General features: G+C 34.2%; 2 protein-coding genes across 4 annotated transcripts in view; both read right to left on the reverse strand.

The window, feature by feature from the left end:
- The window catches only part of LOC114331137 (diacylglycerol kinase 1), a 1,205,680-nt gene that overhangs the window by 997,758 nt on the left and 182,853 nt on the right, over positions 1-25,069 (reverse strand). The window lies entirely within an intron of this gene.
- LOC126880727 (uncharacterized) lies at positions 355-1,899 on the reverse strand. Its single transcript, XM_050644774.1, has one exon. It carries the CDS (start codon positions 1,897-1,899, stop codon positions 355-357), a length of 1,545 nt encoding a protein of 514 aa, XP_050500731.1.

A 25,069-nucleotide genomic window follows, 5' to 3' on the forward strand; every position in this document is an offset into this window, starting at 1 on the left:
TATTTCATCGAGGACTCTTTTGGCACCCACAAAATTTGTGCCATTATCTGAATATAAAACCTTACAATTTCCACGACGATATAAAAATCTTTTGAAAGCGTCTAAGAAACAATCTGTACAGAGCGAGGAGGCTAATTCAAGATGTATGGCTTTCGTACTTAGACAAACAAACAAACATATGTAAGCCTTTTGAGTTTTTACGCCACGATATTTTCCTATAGTAATGGAAAAGGCACCAGTATAATCTACACCAGTGTGTAAAAAGGCTTTTGCCTGATTGACTCTTACGGCGGGTAAGTCAGCCATCATAGGATAGGTAGGTTTAGGATTAAGACGAAAACAACGATTACATCTCTAAATTCTATTTCTGATGGCCTGACGACTAGATAGTATCCAATAATTTGTTCTCAGAAGATTTTGCAACAAATACGCTCCAGCATGTAAATGCAATTTATGGAAATAATCTATTAACAAAATGGTTAAAGGATCGGCTTTGGGCAACAAAATCGGATGTTTTTGTTCAAAACTACATTGGGAGTTGGCCAAACGTCCACATACTCTAATTATTCCATTTTCAATAAATGGATTCAAACGACGTATGGAAGATTTTACAGCGAGATTTTGAGAAAGGGCTTTATATTCTTCAGAAAAATGTTTTTGCTGGACAGCTCGAATTAATTCAATTTCTGCAATTTTTAAATCAAATAGAGATATCCGTTTATTTAAAGGCAATTTTCTAAGAAATCTCAATACGTATACTGTGGAATTTAAAAGTTTCGACCAACTGGAAAAATATTCAATAAGAGTACACAGCGGAGAAATTACACGAGTGACATTACCAAAGAAGGTTTGTGATCTATATTCAGAATCACAAATCATAATTTCCTGTCCGTTGACGGACTGAATAGGCCAATATTCTGGCTTCAACAGTAACCAATTTGGACTAGTAAAGCATGTGGGATGGTTGACTAACGAAGAAGGAAACAAACCTCGAGAGGCGCAATCAACAACATTTTCCTTTCCAGGAACAAAATACCAATACTGTGACGGAACCATCTTATGAATTGTAACAACTCTATTTTGAACAAATAATTTGAGATTTTTCTCTGAGGACTTTATCCAATTTAAGACAATCATGGAATCACTTAAGGCAAAAATTTTATCAATATTATGTCTAGGAGAATAAGTTTCAATAGCATGTGAAAGAAGCTTTGAGAGAAGAAGCGCTCCACAAAGCTCTAATCGAGGAAGAGTTATTTTAGACATTGGAGATACTTTAGATTGAGAGTACAGTAAAGTAACTTTAACTTGACCTGTACAATTAACAACCCTGGAATAAACAATGGCTGCATATCCAGCAGCACTTGCATCTGAAAATCCTACAAAAGACAACGACGAATTAGGTGTAACTGCTATATGGCGTGGAATTTGTATTTTGTATAGGACATGAAATTCATTTTGAAACTTTTCCCATGCTATTTCGATTTCTTTTGGTACGGTACTATCCCAATCTACCTTTAGAGTCCAAAGTTTTTTTATCCAAATTTTAAGCAAGAGGGTTATAGGAGATAGGAATCCCAAGGGATCAAACATACGACCAACAAGTGAGAGCATGTTTCTTTTTGTACAATGAGTCGATGAGGGTATTTCTAACCCAAAACTAAAATTGTCACATTTTTCTTCCCATTGCAATCCTAACACTTTGGAGACTGACTTATCAAATTGTTTGGTTTTGACCAGTTGGAGGGGTTCGGGGATTGTCGATAGTAGATCGTTCGAGTTCGACATCCATTTGGTTAATTTAAAACCACCTTTTTGAAACAAATTCACTAACTGAGTGTGTGTAACTATAGCTTCAGAAACATTTGGAAAACTGCTAATAAAATCGTCTACATACATATCTCTTAAAATTGGGATGATAGCATCAGAAAAATTTTTAGATTCGTCATTACATAATTGTTTTATTACCCTGAGACTAAGATATGGTGAGGATTTTACTCCAAAAGTTAAAGTATTTAATTGGAAAATAGAAATAGGGTCATTGGTATCAAATCTCCATAAAACTCTTTGAAACGAACAATGAGATTCAACCACTTTAACCTGCCTATACATTTGTTTCAAATCAGCGACAATTGCGATTGGAAAAAGACGAAAATTCAACAATATTGTGGTAGGATTATTTTGTAATTTTGGACCTTTATAAAGAATTTCATTTAATGACGGTCCTTTACTAGTTTTCATAGAGGCATCAAAGACTATTCTACAAGGAGTGGAAGGGCTATCTGGTTTAAAAACACAATGATGGGGAATATAATACGACAACGAATCAATGGTTTGAATGGGAACTAAACTCATGTGCTTTTGGTCTAAATAGTCTTGAAAGATATCACAGTAAAGTTTTCTAAGTTCTGGGTTTAGTGCGAGGCGATTTTCTAAGGACAACAATCTATTTTTAGCAAGAACAAAAGAATCACCCAGTACATTAGGATCATTTTGGAACGGCAACGAAACTGTGTATCTACCATCTGCATCTCTACATACATTTTCTAAAAATAAATTTTCACAAATTTCATCTTCTGATGAACTATTAGTAACAGTGGGCAAATCCTCTAATTCATACATTCTTTCGACCAAGGAATCTAAATTCAACAAAGGGTTACAGACGAAAGACAAATATGTGTGGATTTTTTCAAAATTTGGTGCAGCTGAGCCCATGACTACATAACCTAAACTAGTGTCAATAGCTGATAGAGAATCTTCGCATGACACTCTATTACAACCAATGATATTTTAAAAGACAGATAAGCCTAAAATACCATCTATCTTGTCAGGAAAAAAGAAATTCCGGTCAGCTAATTTCAAGTGTGTGTGTGTGTGTGTGTTTAGATTTATGACCTTGGTTTGAACCAATTGGCCAGCTCAAATTTTTTTTTTATTTTCATAGACACAATTTCCTAATTTTAACTGATATACATTATATTTTAATAATCACAAACATATATTACATACATTACATTAAAAATACATACTAATAAAACACTATTACTAAATACTTATACTAAACCACTAATTGATATTCATTTTTTTTTCTTTTTTTTTTTCTTTCGCGCTAAGACCTAAACCCGATTCATCCTCGCGGAGGTTTAGGCCTTCTTTGTGATTTTTTTGTTTTTTTTTTGTTTTTTTTTTGTTGTTTTTTTTTGTTTTTTTTTTTTGTTTTTTTTTATTTTGTTTTTTTATTGTTTTTTAATATTTATTTATTTTTTTTTAATTATTTTTTTTTCTTTTTTTATATATATATATTTTTTTTTAATTTTTTTTTTATATATATATTTTTTTTTAAATATCAATTTTCATATTTTTTAAGTGGTTATAAACAATTTTATACAAATTTATATTTCGTGTACATAAAATGGAATTTAAATTGGTGGGGAGAGTAACTCCTACTGTTTGTAGATTCTTATATAACTGTTGATTCAGCATCTGGAAGTTTGCGCAATCGAAAATCACATGCTCTAAAGTACCCAACTCCCCGCATGTGCAGTTTTGAGAAGTGGCCAACCCTAGTTTATTTTTGTGAACTGGATATAAACCATGTTTGTTCCTTGCTCTATTTAAGGTTTTAATGAAGTGCCGATTTGTAATGTCGTTAAACCACGGTTTTCTATAAATTTTTGGTTGGATATCATGAAATCGTACACCTTTAAGAGATATATCATATTCCAGTTGCCATTGCTCCATTTGTTTTTTCTTAAACCATTGTCGTAGATCAGTGACTGGCATTAATGGTTCTTCTATCGTTACCCCTGTTGTAGTAGCATCCTTGGCAAGTCTAGCCACTATTACATTTCCGTTAATTCCATAATGAGCCTTAATCCAAACCAAAGAAATTTGTTTACCTGTATTCGTAAGTAACTGGATTGTTTCTAAAATTTTTATAATTACTACTGATGAAGTGCTTGATAATTTAGTTTGTACTATTGTGTCTACCGAACTTTTGCTATCTGTTAATATAACAAACTTATTCTTGTGATGGATATTAATATACCTCAAAGCTTGAAGAATTGCGATGAGCTCAGCAGTATAACTAGACATTTGATTTGAAAGTTTAAATTTTTTGGATAGATTTTCATTTGAATGGTAAAAGGCGCATCCAGTTGACTCAGCGAATTTGGATCCATCTGTATAAATACAATCGGACTCCGGCCATCTTTTCAGAATTGTTTTCTCAACAAACGTATTTATGTTAAATTGATTAACGTGTGGTTCAATATTAAGATAATAATAAGGAATTTGTAGTTCTAATAGGTTATAATCACAATTATAAAAGGGAAGGATGTCATTTCTGTAAACCTCGCTATTAAATTGGATTAATAGCTGATAACTGCTTATTACTTTGGGATGAATTTTACGTCGCCAGAAGGGACTATCTATTTTTGAATTGAGGTTTTGTATTTTCTCAGATCTTTTCTGTGCTAGGAGTTTTGACATAAAAACATCACACAAAAATTGCCGTCTAAGATGCAAAGGAGGCTCTGCTGCTTCAATTTATAAAATATGTGTTGGTGTGCTTTGTATACATCCAAGACAAAGTCGTAAACACTTATTTTTTATTTTTTCCAATATCTCCAATTGAGTTAAATTTGCATTTCCATATAAAATACAACCATAGTCAATCACTGAACGTATTAGTGCTCTATAGAAGATTAGTGATATATTTGGATCGGCTCCACACTTTGTGTGGCTAAAAGCTCTTAGTATATTTATTGCGTTTTCACATTTTTTTGACAAATGATGAATATGTTCTTTCCAAGAGAGCTAATTTCAAGTGTTCTATACTGTTAATACAGTCTTTATCAACTGGTTGATCTGGCAACTTATTAGAGATTGTGTCTATAAGCAACACTTCTATAGGATATTCTATTTTTTTATCAAAATGAGAAAAGATAACAATGTTGGTTTTACCTACTATCGGGGTGGTTGATCCTCCTATACCAGAGACTGTCGAATTTCGAACTGTCGAAAAATTTAATTTCGAATAACTTAGGCCTAATTTTCGGGAACAATCAAAAGTAAGAAAATTAGCAGAAGAAACACTATCTAACAAAAATCTAACCTTGTGAGCACTACCCCATTTATCAACAACTTTAACCATTATTGTCCCAAACAGACTAACAGAACTCGATTCTGATTCATTTGGGATATTTTTAGAATGGCAGACGTGTAAAGTAGAAGGATTATCAGAAGAACCAGAGGTAGGCTCAGTACTAGTGGAGGGAAATGGAACATTTTCATTAGGCCGAGTAGTATTTGGCTTATGCAACTTGGAATGGTGCCTAGCTTTGCACACAACACAAGAAAATTTTGACGGACAATTGGATACTCGATGCTTTGAAGAAAAACAATTTAAACATAAATTATTTTCCTTCACTAATTTAAATCTGGATTCAAATGATAGCCCTAAAAAGTGCTTACAGTCTTTGATTAAATGTGGGCCTTTTTTACAAACAACACAATCTATAGAGGAATACTTATTCTGTACTTGCAAATGAAATGATTTGTTCGGTTTTTGAAACGAAGAATTATTTTTGGAATTCCTTGATCTATCATTTTTAATAAGAGCTTTACTACGTTGGCGTAAAAATTTCAATAAATCATCATAAGCGGGTAAATCATTATTATTTCTTATTAAATCAAATGAATCTGTGGTATCTTGTGGTAATTTTAACATAGCTAAATAAGTTAAAATATGATCATCTAAATTATCGAGATTTAATCGTTTTAGTGCAGAAACATTAGTATCAAACTTTTCCAAAAATATTTCCAAATACGATGGATTATTAGATTGCAAACCGCGAAAATTAACAATTCGATCCGTACAGAGATTAAACAAATATTTTTTATCATTATATCTTTCAACAAGCATATTCCAAATAATATCATAATTATTAGGAATGGGTTCTATTGAGCTACAGCTTTTCAAGGCTTTCCCGGAAATACAACTCAACAAATACTGTAGCTTATCGGACTTGGGATATTCTATTTTGTTATGAACAAATTGTTTGAAATTTTCATAGAAAACAGGCCACAGAGATATATCTTCACCATCAAACTTAACTAATTCAAATTTGGGCATTTTAATATTAGAATTATTAGTACTATTGGGATTATTACTCAAAACAGCAGGTTTATTTATTAATAATGAAGCTAAATATTCAATATTTTTTTTTGAAACGTTTATTCAGCAATCTGTTAGTTATAAAAATTCTAACAATAAGCGTCTTTGGGGTTTGAAATAAAAAAGAATTGACGTTAGAGAGGTCAGTCCAATGACTGGACCTCTAGTATGGAACAAACATGACATTCCGATAATATGCTACATACAAACATACATTTTACATTTAAAAACAATACATATATCTAAAATATAAACACAATTACGGTGAGGTATAAGACTTATTTATAAATAAGGTCCAGTGGATTTTTACGTTTTAGTCTGTGAGTTTGTTGACTATTATCAAGCAAGTTTATTGCCAGGGCATTTGGATGGCTGTCTAGGCGTTTTATGTACCGAACACTGCACTGAACTATCACTTCACTGATCGTAGGTACTTCTAGATCACAATAAATGTATTTGTTTGACACGAACCATGGGGCGTCTGTTATAGAGCGTAACACTTTGGATTGCAATCTTTCCATTATGGATATGTTGGATTTTGCTGCTGTACCCCATAGCTGGATCCCATAGGTCCAGACCGGTTTGAGTATTGTATTGTATACCAACAGTTTGTTACGTATAGACAACTTCGATGTTCTGCCCAGTATCCAATAATGTTTACGAAATTTTAAATTTAACTGTTGGCGCTTTTTCCATATATGTGTTCTCCATGTCAAAGTTTTGTCCAGGTGCATACCAAGGTATTTAACGCTTTCGGCTTGTGGAATTGCTTTGTTATTTATTTCTATATTAGGCGATATTTTACGACATTTTGTAAATATGATATGTTGTGATTTTGATTCATTGATCTTTATTCGCCATTTCTTTGTCCACTTTTCAATGTTCCTAATATGCCTTTGAAGAGATTCGGTAGCTGTTGCGGGATTTTCATCTGTGACTAACATAGCTGTGTCATCTGCGAATGTTGTAGTCGTTACATTTTCCTTTGTTGGTATGTCGTGTGTAAATATTAAATATAATATAGGACCCAGAACACTACCTTGAGGGACTCCAGATCGTATAGGGTAGATTTTCGATGTATCTGCTTCATGCTTGACACGGTAGTACCTTTCTTCTAAATATGATTTTAGTATAGTAAACATTGAATCAGGAACGTTCATTTTTATTTTGAAGAGCAACCCTTCATGCCAGACTTTATCAAAAGCCTGACTGACGTCAAGAAAAAGTGCAGAACAGTACTTTTTTTCTTCAAAAGTTTTATTTACTATATCAACGACTCTATGAACTTGTTCTATTGTTGAATGCTTCTCTCTGAAACCAAACTGGTGATCCGGAAAAAGATTATTATCAGTTATTATCTTCATTAGCCTGGTCGCTAATAGCTTCTCAAATAGTTTAGCTAGTACCGGTAAGAGACTAATAGGACGATAAGAGGTATGTTCGTGAGGTGGTTTACCATGTTTATGGATCATTATTATATCAGCAATTTTCCATTGCGTTGGTACAATTTTCAGCCTTATTGCGGCGTTGAATAGTTGTGTTATCATAATTACACCTTTATCTGGTAACTCTTTTAAGATAGTTCCTGTTATAAGGTCATAGCCAGGAGCTTTTTTGGTTTTTAATCTATATTGAATAGTATTTTTTACATCTCTTTTTGTTACTGGTTTCATTTGCTCACTTGGCTGTTGGATTGTTTCTAGACTTTCATAGATAGCCTCATCTTCTTCAGCACTGACAGAGGGCAGAGGTAGAAAAACTTCTTCAAGATATTTTCCAAATGCCTCTGCTTTTTCTTGATCTGTTCTCGACCATGAGCCGTCTGGATTTCTTAATGCTGGTATGTGTTTACTGGGTTGTTTTAATTTCCTGGTTGCCTTCCAAAGTGAATAATCGGTATCTGCTGTTGGTGTTAAAATTTGAAGATAATTTTCGATATAGGAGTTTTTGTGCTGTAGTATTGTATTTTTCAGCTGTCTTGCGGCTCTATTGTAGTTCATTTTGTCTTGATGCTGCCTTGTGTTTTGCCATATCTTTCTTAGTCTCCTCTTCTCTTTAATTTGATTTCTTATATTAATAGGATTGTTCCTTTTATTCTGTGTATCTTTACATTTTGGAGTGGCATTCCAAGCTGCCAAATATTCAATATTAGAATAGAGATCATAAAATGCATCTAAATGCGTATGGTAAGCAACGCCAGCATCTGGCTCCATCTCTTGTTTTAATATAACGATATCTTGAACAATTTCCTCATATTCTGATAGAGTTTTTTCGAAAGTACTATATCTAACTGCAAAGTTAGGTACGCATTTTTGAGGCACTTTCTGGATCTTTTTCTAAGGCCGACCCGGCATCGTAACATAATTGAGCCCTACGAAAGATAGTTTCACGTTTAGAGCATAATCGCTCCAATTTTAGTTCGTTTTGACTTTTAGGCATGTTTAATAATAAATATTGAAATTCTTTCAAAAAATTATCAATGATGAAGAAATAAAATGGAACAAAAACCAAAATATGTCAAGAATAGTAGTTAGGTGTATATATTTTTTCAACAATTACTCAAATTTTATTACACTAAATCCAAACAAACTATTTTTAGGTTTGCAAAATATCCAAATAAAATATATTTAATTAACCAAAGTCGATTTCACTAAGCGATGGGTTCAGAAGCAAAAACACGAATTCAATGTCCTAGCTATAGTCGACCGAAGAACAAGGTTTTTCGATACACGACAAAAAAAGGGTACACTACGATTTAATTAGATTTTAACACGACAAATATACTATACCGATTACAATTATAATTTTAAATAAATTTATCCAATGCGAAAAATACGATAGATCAGATCTTGAATCGGCAAAACAACAACGAAATTGATTCATGACGATCCGGCTCGAAGGACCAAATTTATGGGGTGGCGATTAGGCGACGCTGGTTTATTACGCTATCAAATTTAAAGTGGACTGTAGGGAAATAACAACAAAAAAATTCTTACCTTATTTTAACTGGTAGGTCGAGAAGTCTTCAGTTATTAGTAAGGTGAAGGAAGGAGGGAGAAAGGGTTAATTTATTTTTTACTATAACTGAAACCGGCGTTTTTTGGCGACACTTGATAACTACAGGAAACGACTTAACAATTCAATTTGTTCTTACTTACTGAGGACCACGACTAGTTAGTACTAACGAAAGGTAATTAAAGAGAAAACAAAAAATTTAGTACAATATCTGGGCAAGTAAATAGGCCAGGTACTTCGAATGAAATTTAATTTAATGAGGCCAAAACAGAATGAAATATTCGCAATTAAAAATCACACTAAATTTTCTCTTTTATTTTCCCCCTGTAACTTATTAAATTAAACATTATAGAAGTTTCAGGGACTTTTGGCCCTCAGTAATAATGTAATTTTCATTTTGCGTTTAAATTTTTCAAAAATATTTATTAGTTTTCTCAGGATTCGAAAAAAATGAATACATTTAAAACACATTGAACATTTTGACAGGAGACATTCTGCACCCATGCCCTTAAGGGTCTCATATACAATACAGTGTGTCGCATTTAAGATGAACCCCCCTTTTCACTTCAAATTCCTTCAAAAACTGTACCATTGCATTTTACAGCACTAATGGTTTTTCTAAGTGTCATTTTTACTAATCTTATTATTTTTGTTGATACTTAGAACTCTTTCAGCGTTTCTATTACTTTACTTTTGTCTATTGTATCGTAAGCAGCTTTGTAATCAATGAACTGTACTTGTGCTGGAATGTTGTATTCATAGCAGGATTCACACTGCAAACAAATCCTGACCAATTGTGTGAATTTATAGCATTCACACAATTGATCAGGAGTTATTTTTCAACATAAAAATTTGATCGGTTGTTGATCTTCCCTTACGGAATCCTCCCTGGTATTCTCCTAGACCAGCATTTCCCAGCCGGTGGGTCGCGATGCACTAGTAGGTCGCGGGCGGATTTCAGGTGGGTCGTGGCGTAGCTCTTACAGTAGCTGTGTAGCGTACAGTGACCGTGTTCCTTATTTTTTTCTATCATAATGGGTAAGGGATGGGTCGCGAATATGAAAAAACATCAGAAGGTGGGTCGCCAGATACAAAAGGTTGGGAACTACTGTCCTAGACTCTTCTTCATATAGTTTTCTAGTCGCTTTTTTATTAAGTAATATTATGGCAAGCACCTTGTATATTACCTCCAGAGGCGTAGCTACCGCCGTATTAGCCGTATCAATTATACGGGGTCCCCGACATCCAGGGGCCCCCAGCGCGGCATGTCGAAACAAAATTTCACTTACAAAAATTGAACAAAGTGTTCTCCAATTATTTCACTGTTAAAATGCTTTGAACAGTGTATGTTGTTTGGATATCAACATTTTGGTGTAGTGGATTCTTTATCTACACCTATATAAATCGTATTTATCTATTATCTATTCTCTGCTCCATAAGAACAGAGCTTTTGTTTTCAAGCTACCTGTCATTGTCAATTCCGTTGGCTGTGTGTGAGTTATTATATAATGTATAATGTAAAATTGCAATTTTTGTAATCGCTTTATCTTTGAATATTTGAAACTATGATTTTTGGGTATATTTTCGTATAATCTGTTCTTTATCTATAATTGTATTCATGTATATCTACACTTCTCCAAGAAATTAACGCATCACCTTAAAAATTGGTCATTTCTAATGTCTCATATTTCCTAAACTTGTTTTCCGATTTAAGTGATTTTTTAATATGTTATAGCCGTATTCTTGAACAATATCGTTGTAATTATATTGTTGCTAGATAGGTAAATTGTTATTGTGTACCGGCTGTATACCAATCAAACTGTGATTTTTTCTCAAAGTTCGCGTAACCCTGTGGAATATTATAGCATTTATAAAATACTGAAATTAAAGCCCAACTATAGCCTCCTCTTTTCTAACATTCTGTTGTTGGATTCATTCGCTTATGTTGGATAATAAAGAATTTTGATAATAAAGAAGTTAGGTATGTAATACTTTGCAACTAACCTTATCTTTGATCAATACAGGGTGTTTTTAAATAAGTATGGCAAACTTTAAGGGTTAATTCTGCATGAAAAAATAATGATAGTTTGCTTTATAAACGTATGTCCTAGATAGGAGGTGTTGAGATTTATCTTACAAACTGACGATTTATTTATTGACTAAAAAGGGGTAGTTCCCTGGATTGGCTGTATACCTTATAGTTAAACAAACTGGAACATGAAGTAAAAACCACTTCTATGTAAAAGGTATATTTACTAAAAATTTTTTTTTTTAGAATCCCAATGAATTCAATAAAATGAGTTCATCAGAACGTTTTCAAACCTATCGGTCCATCATCAGTGAATTTGAATACTTGCAAAATAGCCCCAGAACCAAACAATGGTTGTGATTATAAATAAATCTACATTATGTTGAAATAAATTTAAAATGGCTAAATGCCGATGTTCAGGGATTAAACCTCTGGGAACATGGTGAAACTCTACTACTAAGTACTAAGTAGTCATCGTTGACCGAAGATGGTTGATTGGGTCCTCGGGTAGAGTTTCACCATGTTCCCAGAGGTTTAATCCCTGAACATCGGCGTTTAGCCATTTTAAATTTATTTCAACATAATGTAGATTTATTTATAATCACAACCATTGTTTGGTTCTGGGGCTATTTTGCAAGTATTCAAATTCACTGATGATGGACCGATAGGTTTGAAAACGTTCTGATGAACTCATTTTATTGAATCCATTGGGATTCTAAAAAAAAGAAATTTTTAGGAAATATACCTTTTACATAGAAGTGGTTTTTTTTTACTTCATGTTCCAGTTTGTTTGATTTATTTATTGCTCTAAAACCGGTTGATATATGCAAATGAAATTTGGTGGGTTCTAACAGGTAGTTATTGTGCATTTTTAACATACAATTAAAAATTTTATGTTCACCATTGGCGCACATAAGGGTCATATTACCCGAATGCGCGTCAATGGTGAATATTAAATTCCTAATTGTATATCAAAAATGCGCAATAACTACCTCTTAAAACTCACCAAATTTTACTTCCATATTTTAACCGGTTTTAGGGCAATAAATAAAGCGTCAGATTGTAAGAAAAATTTTAACAAAATTTTATCTCGGAGACGAAGCATTTGCAGACGTACGTTTATAAAGCAAACACAAACTGTCATTATTTTTTCATGCAGAATAACCCCTTAAGCGGCCCACAAATTGCGATATTGTTCGACAGTTTTGTTCGATGAGCAAGTCTGTTCGAACAAAAATTACGGAAAACGGAAATGTGTGGGTTGAAAACTGTCGTTCTTGCTCGGTTGCAAAAATGATGAAATAATCATTTTTTTTTTTCGAACAGACTTGTGTTCGTCGAAGAAAAAAGTTAACAAAACTGTCGAGCAAGAACGCAATTTATGGGCCGCTTTAGAGTTTGCCATACTTATTTAAAAACACCCTGTATTGACAAAAAACAAGGCTAGTTGTTAAAGTACCTAACTTTTTTATTATCCAACATAAGAATGAATGAATCAAAAGCGAACGAATCAAAAAACAGAATGTTAATAAAACAGGCTATAATTATGTACTTAGTTGGGTTTTAATTTCAGTATTTTATAAATGCTAAAATATGCCACAGAGTAACGCGAACTTTGAGAGAAAAAATCACAGTTTGATTGGTACACCCAGTATACAATGACAATTTACCTGTCTAGCAACAATATTATTACAGCGATATTGTTAAAGAATAAGGCTATAACACATTAAAAAAATCACTTAAATCGAACAACTGGTTTAGGAAATTCGAGACATCAAAAATTACCAATTTTTAAGGTGATACGTTAATTTCTTGGAGAAGTGTATTTGCTTGCCGCTCACCGTTATACCATAAGAACAGAGCTTCTTTGTTAAAGCTCATTTTCAATATCCATTCGTCCTTGGATTGAAAAAACTGAATCTGTTTTCAAACAATGAGTCTCGACAATCAAATCTATTTTTCTAGTTTGGTTTAGAGTTTATTAGGTTTAGTATTATTTATATTTGGGTGCTATGCGCGGAACTTATTAGTTTCGACGGTTGTATTATGTAGTGTGCAATTTATTTAAATTTTGCAATATATTTTTTTGTTTTATTTCATTATCTTTTACTTTGTACTAATATTGACGATTTATGTAATTTCAGTAAACTGTATTTGTTTTTGTTTTTTTTTTCGACTTTTTGTAAGCCATAAAATTGTAAAATTTTCAGTGACAATAAAACATAATTTCTATTCTATTCTATACAAGCCTTTTTGCTTCTTTTGTCGCGGGGGAAAGGGCCCCGCGGCAAACTTGGATATGGTGCCCCCGTGGTGCTAGCTACGCCACTGATTACCTCTAACAAGGATATTCCTCTATAGTTAGCGCATTCAGTTTTATCTCCCTTTTTGTGTATGGCCATTATATTGGATTTGTTCCAATCTTGGGGCATTTCTTCAGCATCCCATATTTCTGCTATTAACTTACTAATTTGTTTTCGCAAGGCCTCTCTTCCGTGTTTTAAGTTCTCTGCCACAATGCCACCCTCACCAAGGGTTTTGTGATTTTTCATATATTTTATTATTTCTTCATTTTCTTCTTTTGTGGGATAATATTTGGAGAAAACAATATTAAAGCGAAACTCTGGATTGGTCACTGCTCGCTCATTGATTATTTCAAAAAACTGTAAACGGCGCGGCGCGCGGCGGTAATAAACCTCCCGGTAAGTTCCTACACTAAGAGTATGTTATATGGTTGGAATTTTTTCTTCTTTAAAATGGCTTGAACGCTAGTTCTGTTAATTCCAGAAACAGCTGATGCTTTTCTTGTACTTAACATGGAATTTAGATGAAAATGTTCTAATAGGTACTGCAACTTCGGTAGATTCAGTAACTACATGCCATGCAGTTTCTCGTTTTTTATTACCTACATTCCCACATTCCCAGCTTCCTGAATTTTTTTTACTAACTTCAAAACTCTTAGTGTTATGTTTATTTTTTTTGAAAAATGGCTTTGGCAGAGACAATTAGCCAGACTTGTTTGTGATTGATTGCAGATTCATAGTCATAAATTTCTTATAAACATAAGTACATTCTACAATATTATTTTTATAGATACATTGGTACATTGTGTAGTTTTTTTTTATTTTGTTTTTTTTTTAATTATTTTACTGTGTTTTTTTAATATATATTTTAATTTGTGCGAAACACCTTCTTTACTTCTTTTTTTTCTATTCTTTTTTATTTTTGTTTCTATTTTTTTTCTTTTTTTTATTTATTATTTTTTTGTTATTATTTTATTATGTGTATTTTTATGTATTTTTTTTTTATTTTTTCAAACCACATTAACAAATTATGCCTATTATATTACGTTTACAACTTGTATTTACATAATTTAACCTGTTTATAAATGAGATGAAGAATTTCCATATCATTTGTAAATATTAAAGTGTTAAGGTTTATTGGGAAAAATATTTTAAATCTTTTAATTCCTTATAAAGGTCGTTTATGTTATTTATGTTTAAATGACATTCTAATATGGCATGTGTTAGATCTCCGATTTTGCCACAAGTACAATTGGGAGTATCTGAAAAGCCGATTCTATGCATGTAATATGGCGTAAGAGCATGATTGGCTCTCAGCCGATTAATGGTCTTTATAAAATGTCTGTTATATTCTGTGTAAAACCATCTTTTTGAGAATATCCTAGGGTTACAATGTGCAAAATTTAAGCCAGTATTACATTCTCTGTAATGCAATTGCCAATTATTTTTAAGTTTTTGCTGATTTAGCACATAATCTGACATAATGCACATAAGCTGATTTAGCAAAATTGTCAACTATTTCATTGCCTTTTATTCCCGAATGACCTTCAAGGGAGTTCAAGATGGCGCTGTAAGTGTAGGTTGTGCTAGGTTGGCTCCTGTATATAATTGTGAAAAGTAGTGGTTAATATTTGTTAATAGTTAAAATTTATGATATTTGGTCTTCATCAAGTAATTATGACCGAAAATATAAGAAAAACCCGTCAACAACAGAAGGAGCAACAGCAACTTGAAAGTCAGGTTAAACGACTAGAATCTGACGTGAAAGGTGGCATTGAGGAACTAAAATCGCTTATAGGAGAACAAAATATGGATGAGAGTTCCAAACCCAATTCCAGTAGTAAGAATATCTTAGAAAGAATTAAAATGCTGGAAGATAATTTTAATAGATCCCTTAACAGTATCAAAAGCGAGATAGAAAAACTAAGAGACACGTCTAATTCCTCTAAAAAAAGGATGGAATATCAACATCAGAACTACTTGCTAAACGGTATTGTGTTTAACAATATTCCAGAGAGTGAAGAACAACTACATCAACAGGTAGCAAAAATCATTAGTAATAAATTAAACATACAAATATCCGAAAACGATATTAATTTTTGCTATCGAATTGGCAAAAAACAAGAACGAGCTGTCAGTCAAAGGAAACCTCGACCAACGGCAGTTATGTTTATAAACAAGTGGAAGCGTGATCTAGTGTTCACAAACAAAACAAAATTGAAAGGCAGTGGACTTGTTATGATGGAACTCCTCACAAGAGAAAATCAAGCTCTTTATAAATACGCGTGTGACAAGTTTGGCTATAAGTGCTGTTGGTCGTGGAAAGGCCAAATTTTTGCAAGTGTCGGTGGTGAAAAGAAACAAATCACGAGTTTGGATATGGGAGACTAAATCATAATTTAACCAGTGAGTAAAAAAATTTATTTGTTGATTTCTTGCTATTAACAAAAAGTTGAGCTGTGGGGCCAACTATGTGCCATTTTTGACAATCAAAAACACAAACTTTACGTAGAGTCCTAGTTTTTTTTTTGTTTGTTTTCCCATTAATTACTTGTTTCTGTTTATTTATTATTGTAAAAATAAATGTACAGTTCTACAAATTTAAATATTATGCCTCTACCTATTAGTGCGATATAATTATTATTCTCATATTAAATTAGATATAAATAAATTCTTCTTTTTATATTATGATTACTTTTGGTCATATTAATGTAAGATCACTGACTGCACATTTTATTGAATTCAAAAACTGTGTTCTCTTAAAAAAATTTGATGTACTAGCAGTTAGTGAAACTTGGCTTACAAATTTCATTACCGACAAGGATATAGGTATAGATGGGTATAATGTGATAAGAAGGGATAGAAATGGAAATGGGGGAGGTGTGGCATTCTATGTTAGATCTCAAATTAAATATAAAGTTCTACAAACAAATAATAACAGTATTGAACACCTTTGCTTGGAATTGTTCGTAAGTAATAAATCGTATGGATTCTGTGTTGTATACAAACCACCTAAATTTAATGTCCGACATTTTTTTGACGAGTTTGAGAATATTCTATCTGATGTTTTGCCGTTGATTGAAACATTTTATTGTACTGGTGACTTCAATGTTAATTTGTTAAATACTGATTGCCCTGATACTAGAGTTGTCTGTGATTTTTTTGAAACAATGGGGTTACATCAAGTCATAGATCAGCCGACTAGAATTACATCTAGTACGGCAACCCTAATTGATTATATTTTAACTACAAAACGAAGAACAATTCTTGATGTTGTCGTGGAATGTGTTGATTTTAGTGACCACGAGTTGTTGATATCTAATATAAATATAGAGATTAAAAAGAAAGAAATTGTTTATAAGACTGTAAGAAACTTTAAGGCGATAAATCAGACCGTATTCTATGAGGAATTACAATCTCTACCGTGGCGAAATATTTTTGATATTGAGGGTCTTGATGATAAAGTCGAGTTTCTTACCAATAATATAATATGCTTACTGGATCGTCATGCTCCCTATGTAACCTATAAAATTTCGAAAAATTATGCACCATGGATGACTGACACTTTACGTATTATGAAAAAAGAAAGGGACAAAGTATTGAGTTTATACAAGAAATACAAAAACATCCAAACTTGGGAGGAATACAAATCAATTAGAAATATGTTTACTTTAGCTGTCAGAAGAGAAAAAAAGGCTTTCTATTCAAAAAAATTGGATAATAAAAACGGGAAGGATCTTTGGAAATCCTTAAAAGTTATAGGTCTTGGTAGGGAAACTCAAAACAATACGCAACTGTCAGAAAATTTAAGTGATATTTCGGCAATGAATGACTACTTTATAAATTGTGTTCCCAATATGAATCCTAATTTAACACTTAAAAACTTTTATAGTCATAATTGTCGTGTGGACGTGGAAGCAAATTTTTCATGTGTTGAAGAAAGTGACGTTTTAAATGTCATTAAAAGTATAAAGAGTGCTGCTACCGGATATGATAAAATAAATATACTAACAATTAATATGTGCCTTCCCTTTTTATTGCCTTATTTGACACACATTATTAATGCTTGCATTCTAAGAGCCGAGTTCCCGTCAATGTGGAAAGTTGCAAAAATTATACCGGTACCGAAAACAACTAATCCGACAGGATATAACGAAATCCGACCAATTAGTATACTGCCCACTTTCTCAAAGATACTAGAGAAAATTCTAATTCAGCAACTACAGGTTCACTTGAGTCAACATAAAGTTCTACCAGAAAATCAGTCTGGTTTCAGAAGGGATCACAGCTGTACTAGTGCCTTGTTAAAGATAACTGATGACACATTTGATGCCTGCGATAATGGTTTAATCACAGTGCTGATACTTCTGGATTACTCGAAAGCATTTGATACGCTTGATCATTCGCTATTAACTTCAATGTTTAAGTATATTGGTATGTCTCAGCGGGCATCGGATATGATATCTAGTTATCTCTGTAATAGAAGTCAAGCTGTTCATTACAACGGTAGGACATCAAACTATCTTAATACAAATAAAGGGGTACCACAGGGCTCTATTTTGGGTCCCAAATTGTTTAGTATTTACACTTCAAACTTTGCTGCAAACTTTCTCTCTTGTAACCAACACTATTTTGCTGATGATACTCAAATATATTTATCTTTTAAGCCTGATGAGTCTGAACAGGCAGTGGCAGCTATCAACTATGATTTAGAAAGAGTTTATCAGTTTTCGACTAGCCATTGTCTTCGACTTAATAACAACAAGTCGGTAGGCATAGTGTTTGGTTCAGCGGCGCGGAGAGAAATCTTTCTGAGAGACTTTGCTCACATGATCACCATCGATAATTCTTCAATAGAGTTTAAGGAAACTGTGAAAAACTTAGGTTTACATATAGATCAAAACCTAAGATTTGGTGGTCATGTGGCCAAGTGTTTGCAGAAAAGTTATTTGAACCTGAAGTTTTTATTCCAATCTCGTCATATATTTACTAAAAAAATAAAAAAATTGCTCTGTGATACTTTGGTGTTATCACACTTTAATTACTGTGATACCATTTATAATTCCTGTATCACAGAACGTGACAGTTATCGGATACAAAAAATGCAAAATTCTTGTCTGCGTTTGATACATGGTATCCGTAGATATCAAGCAATTAGTTACAAACTTAAAGAAACAGGGTGGTTAAGTATGAAACATAGAAGACATGTACATGTACATTCAGCTTGTCATTTCCAAAAAATTATTATTTTCAAAACCCCCCCGTATCTCTATAATAAAATAAAATTCCGTACTGATGTACACAATATTAACATAAGACATAAAAACACCATTTCTATTCCTTATCATCGTACACAGCAATACAAGCGGTCTTTTACATATCAAATAGCCCAAGTTATGAATAAATATACTACTGGTACTAATTTTACTCAAAACAAATTTAGAAGGTTCGTTATTGAAAAATTAGGAAATATTGCATAGGTAGAGTTGGCTGACATGGTATGAGTAGAGCTTACATTCAAAGCGCATATTGGTAAACTAAAGTTAATTAATGTTACATTTTGATTTATTTTTATTTAAATGTTAGTAGGTAACCTATTATACATAATCCTAGATATTTTTTTTTATTATTTGTTTTGCCCAGGTTAGCTGAACAGACAGGACATGTATTCTGCCCCGCATTATACATCTCCTGAACTGAAACTCGCCTGGAGCTTTTTTTTAAACTAATATTCATTATGTGATTAATATTATAGAATGAATAAAGGCCTTTATTATTATTATCCAGATTTAGCCATACGGCTCACACTCCCTCTAAGGGGAAAATTGACTCATCCCAGATACCTACGGTATCAAAAGGATTGAGCTCTGGTGGGACTCTTTCCGTGTTATCGAGCCCTAGGTGACTTGGAATGCAGGTGTATCTCCCAGAAATGTTCGTACGCATCTGGCCGTCGCGAGTAGTACAGCTTTCTGCATGGTCTTATAAAGATGTTCATTCAGACCCAGCTTTTTTATGCTTTCGAGGAGGGTCTTCGGAATGACTCCAGTAGTAGACATAATAATCGGTATCGTCTGGGTACTTTGCATTCTCCATTGCCTCCGTATTTGAATTTCTAGATCTCTGCACTTGGCGATCTTTTCAGTAAATTTACTACGTAGATTATTGTTGTTAGGTATCGCCACATCAGTTAGTGTTGTTTGTCTTGTTAATTTATTAACTAGTACGAGATCTGGTCTATTATGTGCCACTGTTTGGTCTGTGAGCACAGTGCGGTCCCAGTATAGCTTGTAGTTGCCATCCTCAAGCATACTCTCAGGGACGTATTGATAATACGGGAGATGCTCTGTTTGGAGAAGTCCCAGCTTGATAGCTATCTCTTGATGAAGGATTTTTCCCACTGCGTCATGCCGTTCCTTGTATTCAGTTGCAGCAAATGCCTGGCAGCCCCCTGTAAGATGTTGGATGGTTTCTTGGGCTTGACATCCATATCGGCATCTGTCGTTTTGAACCTGAGGGTCTTTGATGATATATTTCAGGTAATTTCTGGTTGGTATAACCTGATCCTGAATGGCCAGTAATGAACCCTCCGTCTCAGGGAACATCTTTCCTGATGTCAACCAGTAGTTCGACGCTATATTGTCGACATAATCTTGGCTGACTTCATTGGGATGTCGCCCGTGCAGAGGTTTACCCATCCAGGCGCGCACTTTTTCGTCCTTAGTAAGGTGGTTTATGCGCATTTCTGGTTCCCTCAGTTTGATCGGTGTTGTGTCATCTACTGCGCAGATAGCGCGATGTAGAGTAGATGTCTCAGCCTGCATCTGAAAATAAGTTCTTAAATTAGCAATTTGTTTATCTAATTGCTCACCTATATCCATAAGTCCTCTTCCTCCTAGATTCCGTGGTAATGTTGTTCTTTCTACTGCACTTTTAGGATGGTGTTTTTGTGCCTTTGTGAGGTGTGTTCGTACTTTTCGCTGAAGAGCTTCTATATCTGTTTTTGTCCACTTTACAATACCAAATGAGTAGCTAAGCGCGGAACATGCGTAGGTGTTTAGTGCCTTAAACAAATTTCTACTGTTAAGGTGTGAGCGAAGCAGCTGTTTTACCCTTCGTATAAACTCAGTAGTTATCTCTGTTTTCATTTGTTTATGGTCAATTTTCCGCGCTTGCTTTACTCCAAGATATTTATACATATCGTTTTCACCCATGGCCTCAATGTTCTGGCCATTTTGCATATCGAATCCTCCGGGCTGTACTTTTCCTCTGACTATATTTAAAATACGACACTTATCTAGTCCGAAGTGCATATTAATATCATTAGAAAAAGTTTCTACAGTTTTTAGCATCTCGTCGAGTTGGTTTCGAGTGGAAGCCATTAATTTCAAATCATCCATGTACAATAAATGATTAAGCTTCGCCACCACATTGTTGTTATTTTTGATGCTAAAACCTGCATCTGAGGAGTTCAATAGCTGAGATAGTGGGTTCATAGCTAGACAGAACCACAGAGGACTCAACGAATCTCCTTGAAACAGGCCCCGGCTGATTACGATATTTTCAGTTTCGATGTTACTTTCACCAGGTATTTGAAGGTGAATTCTAGTTTTCCACTCTGTCATTATATGTTGTAAAAAGGTCACTATATTATCATCGACTTTATATATTCTCAATATATCTATAAGCCATTCATGCGGCACTGAATCAAAGGCCTTCTTGTAATCAATAAAAGCAGTAAATAGATTCCTCTTTTTGGAATATGCTTGATTAGAAATGACTGAGTCGATGATAAGTTGTTCTTTGCAACCCATGGAACCCTTAGCGCATCCTTTCTGTTGAGGCTCTATGATATTGTTCAGAGCACAGTGTTGGTAGATACGCCGGGCTACACAGGATGTGACCAATTTATACAAAGTTGGAAGGCAAATAATTGGGCGGTATTTTGCTGGATCTTGGGTGTTATTTTGATCCTTCGGTATTAAATAAGTGGTTCCCTGAGTTAGGAATGATGGTATATCCTGCGGATTAGAAATAACATGATTAATTAGTGTTGATAAGCATTCATGAGCACTCGAGAACTTCTTGAGCCAAAAGTTTTGAACTCCGTCTGGTCCAGGAGATTTCCAGTTATGAAGTTCTTTGATGATATTTGAGACTTCTTCAGTGGTGAAGGGTTCGTAGAGAGTAGTAGTGTAGTGTTGGCAGTTCTGTGCCGCATCTTCTATCCATCCAGCATTGTTGTTAAGAGCAGCTGGTGTGGAAAGTTGATTTCTCCAAAACTCATGAATTTCTTCTTGGCTTGGGTAAGACTTATCGAGATTTTCTACGGTGGAATTGAGTTTCCGATAGAACGCCTTCTCAGCAGTCTCAAAAAGGGCATTGTCGGATTTTCGGTTGTTACTCACTTTGTACCTTCTTAGTCGTCCTGAATAAACTGAGAGTCTTTGTTTTAATGTATCCAGGCACTGTTGGGCTGTGTTGTTTTCTGGATCGTATCTTGAGTGTCTTGCAGTATTCCGTATTATTTCTTCAGCTCTCCTGATGACTCTTGTACTTCTTACACCTCGTATATATTCTGTGACTTGACCAATATCCCTACGCAGCAATTCAATCTTTCCGAGCAGTCTTTTTTCCCAGGGCGCAATTCTGTTACCAGTCCTTCCGTTGTTAGTACCCCGTCGTGTTCTGATCTTAACGCCCATTACATTAGCAATTGCTGTTGCTGCACAGTAGATTAGCATGTGCAAATATTCTAATGTGTGGGCTTCTACGACATAATTGGGTAGGACTTCAGTGTTCACAATTTGTAACAGCGCCCCTAGTTTCTTACAAGAGTTTATTCGTGGTAGCGGTGGTCTGCTAAGTGGGTTCGTTCCATTAAACTCCTGTACAGCACGTGCCATTTCGCTTACTAGGTTATCATGTAGCTCGTTGTTTTCCTGCTCTGTATTGTCAGGTTGAGTTTCTGGTATGGCAAGCTCAGGAATCTGCTCATGAATTTCATTGGGGACTTGATCTTCAATTAAAACATCGTTATGAATCTCCCGTTCGACTTCGCTTCTGATGATATTGCGTCTAGTCTCTGGGATAAGGTTGTTTCTTATAATTACCCGGTATTGGTCTGATACTCGTTGCTCCGATACTTGAATATCTGGGTACGTCCTGCAAAATTCGGCATACAGCTGTTGTCGGTAGCCGATTGTTTCTTGGCCGAGGTTTGTCACCTTGTAGTAAAAGCGCAAAATGTTTTCATTAATGGACACAGTCCATTTCATGCGCTGCCTCGGCCGTCCCGCTTGAGTGAGCGCCGGCTGATGATCCAGCGCAGCACCTTCGGCGGGTGGAGCTCTTGTTGTTGTTTGGCTCGCTTGTGGTTGTGGTTGTGGTTGGGCTGTAGCTGATTGTATGACAGGGGCCCGCCTCCTCAACACCCTGCCACCGACGTCCCGCATGCTGTCACGTCCAGCGCCGGCTCCAGACGTGCCCTGGCGATCCCCAGGCAGCGATCCTAGACATACATTATTATTCTCCATTCTCATGGGTGTGCATTTTATACCTACTGCCAGGTGTCAGTTTTTGTTCCACGGCAAGTATCCCTGCTACTCTCTGGGTACTGGCGCTACGAATACCCAGAAAGCATCCCCCATTCGCAGGGGGCCGCGCCTGATAGAAGAACTGACAAAAACTCCCACAGGATTATTATTATTATTATTATTATTATACCTTTAATCCAAGCAATTGTTACATTTACTCCTAATTGTATAATTTCAAACAGAGTTTTAAGTATATTCAATTCAATGTGGTTTATGTGTTTGACTGTTTGAATGTTACTTAATCTGTCCACCACGCTTTTACTGTCAGTAAGTATAACATAATTGCTAGTTGGATTCAGTAGTACATACTGAACAGCAAACATTACTGCTATCATTTCTGCTGTGTATATTGAGCATTCAATAGGTAGGCTATATTGATGATGTTGTGTTGTGTTTTTCTTGATGTGTTTAGTTGCTACGAATGGATTAAGTCATGCTAATACTACTTAAAGACTACAAATTAATGCTTACAGCTGATATTCACAAGATAATCCATTAGTTTCATGTTCTTTGTGTTGGTATCATATCATTTGCTTAGTGTTACAAATGTGACAAAAAAAAACAAAAGCTGGGCGAAGAGATCAATTACAATTTAACCATTGGCATACAAAACCCCAATAAAATTTTTATGGGACGCACAAATTAAACTGTTATTTTTTTCAAGACGTTGTCCATTTGACACAAAAAGCCACAATGTGGCCTAAAATAGACATGTCATGTCTATTTTAAATATAAAATCTCTAACAGTTTCCGATATATGGGAAAAAATAGATTTTGATTTCGTAACTTCAAAGGGCTGTAACTTGTAATGCGCTCATTATTTATACTATGGTAAGTTAAGTTCGATCGAACTATTTTTGATCCCAGGATATGTGATTTAATTTATGACCTACCTTTTTTTGCACCCTGTATTATAAAAAACAAATCATTCGCCACGATACGCGTACTTCTTCCATTACCACTTAATATGAATTTAATGAAGCAAATCAGTGCACAGAATCTTTTAACGTATGGGTTACATGCTAATTAAGGCGAAACTTATTAACTCGCTTATGATAAGCGTTCCAAGATCATAGGAACTCCGCCGTGGATATTCGTGGAAGGCGATCTCTGCTGAATGGGGGAGGAAGCGGTAATTGGTCCTCTCGACGAGCGGTAATATCCAAAACTACTTCAATTTGGTTTATTCAAGGCTACATTAAAATTTTAAAGCGGTTTAAAGGGCTAAGTAAGTTATAAACTATTTCGTTAAGAGAGATTTACGATCTTGCTAAATATTCGTTATAGACCAGTAAAAAGAATAATAACAGCTGAAGAAATCTTATATGTACATGTTTTTGAAAGTTCTAAAAGTATATGATGGAAGGCTAAGCACTAAGCAGTATGGACTTATTATTAATGGGCAAAAAACAAAGTATATAGAAATGGGACAGACCACATATGAAGACACATAACTGAAGATTAGAGGTAAAAAATACACTAAGCATCAAAATTAACGCACCACCTTAAAAATGGGATATTTATGTCCCGTATTTCCTAAACCTGTTGTCCGATTTGAGTGATATTTTTAATATGTTATAGCTTTATTATTCAAGAATATCGATGTAATAATATTGTTGCTAAATAAATAAGTTTCATTGTATACCGGGTTTAACAACGATAGTGTGTTTTTCCTCAAAGTTCGGAACACCCTGTTGAATATTCCAGCTTATATAAAATATTGAAGTTAAAACACAACTATAGCCTTAGGCTTTTTCTTAATATTTTGCCTTTTGATTCATTCACTTATGTGAGATAATAAAAAAGTTAGGTAATTTACAACTAGCAACGTTAATCATCAATGCAGGGTGTTTATAAAGAAGTGCAACAAACTTTAAAGGGTAATTCTGCATGAAAAAATAATGACCGTTTGCTTTATAAACATATGTCCGCAAATGTTTCGTTTCAG

Source organism: Diabrotica virgifera, chromosome 2 (genome assembly GCF_917563875.1).
Source record: "Diabrotica virgifera virgifera chromosome 2, PGI_DIABVI_V3a".
In the NCBI taxonomy this organism is placed as follows: domain Eukaryota; kingdom Metazoa; phylum Arthropoda; class Insecta; order Coleoptera; family Chrysomelidae; genus Diabrotica; species Diabrotica virgifera.

What these genes read in the sequence shown, in the direction of transcription:
- LOC126880727 (XM_050644774.1), bottom strand. Translation starts at nt 1,899, where the DNA reads ATGTATGTAGACGATTTTATTAGCAGTTTTCCAAATGTTTCTGAAGCT.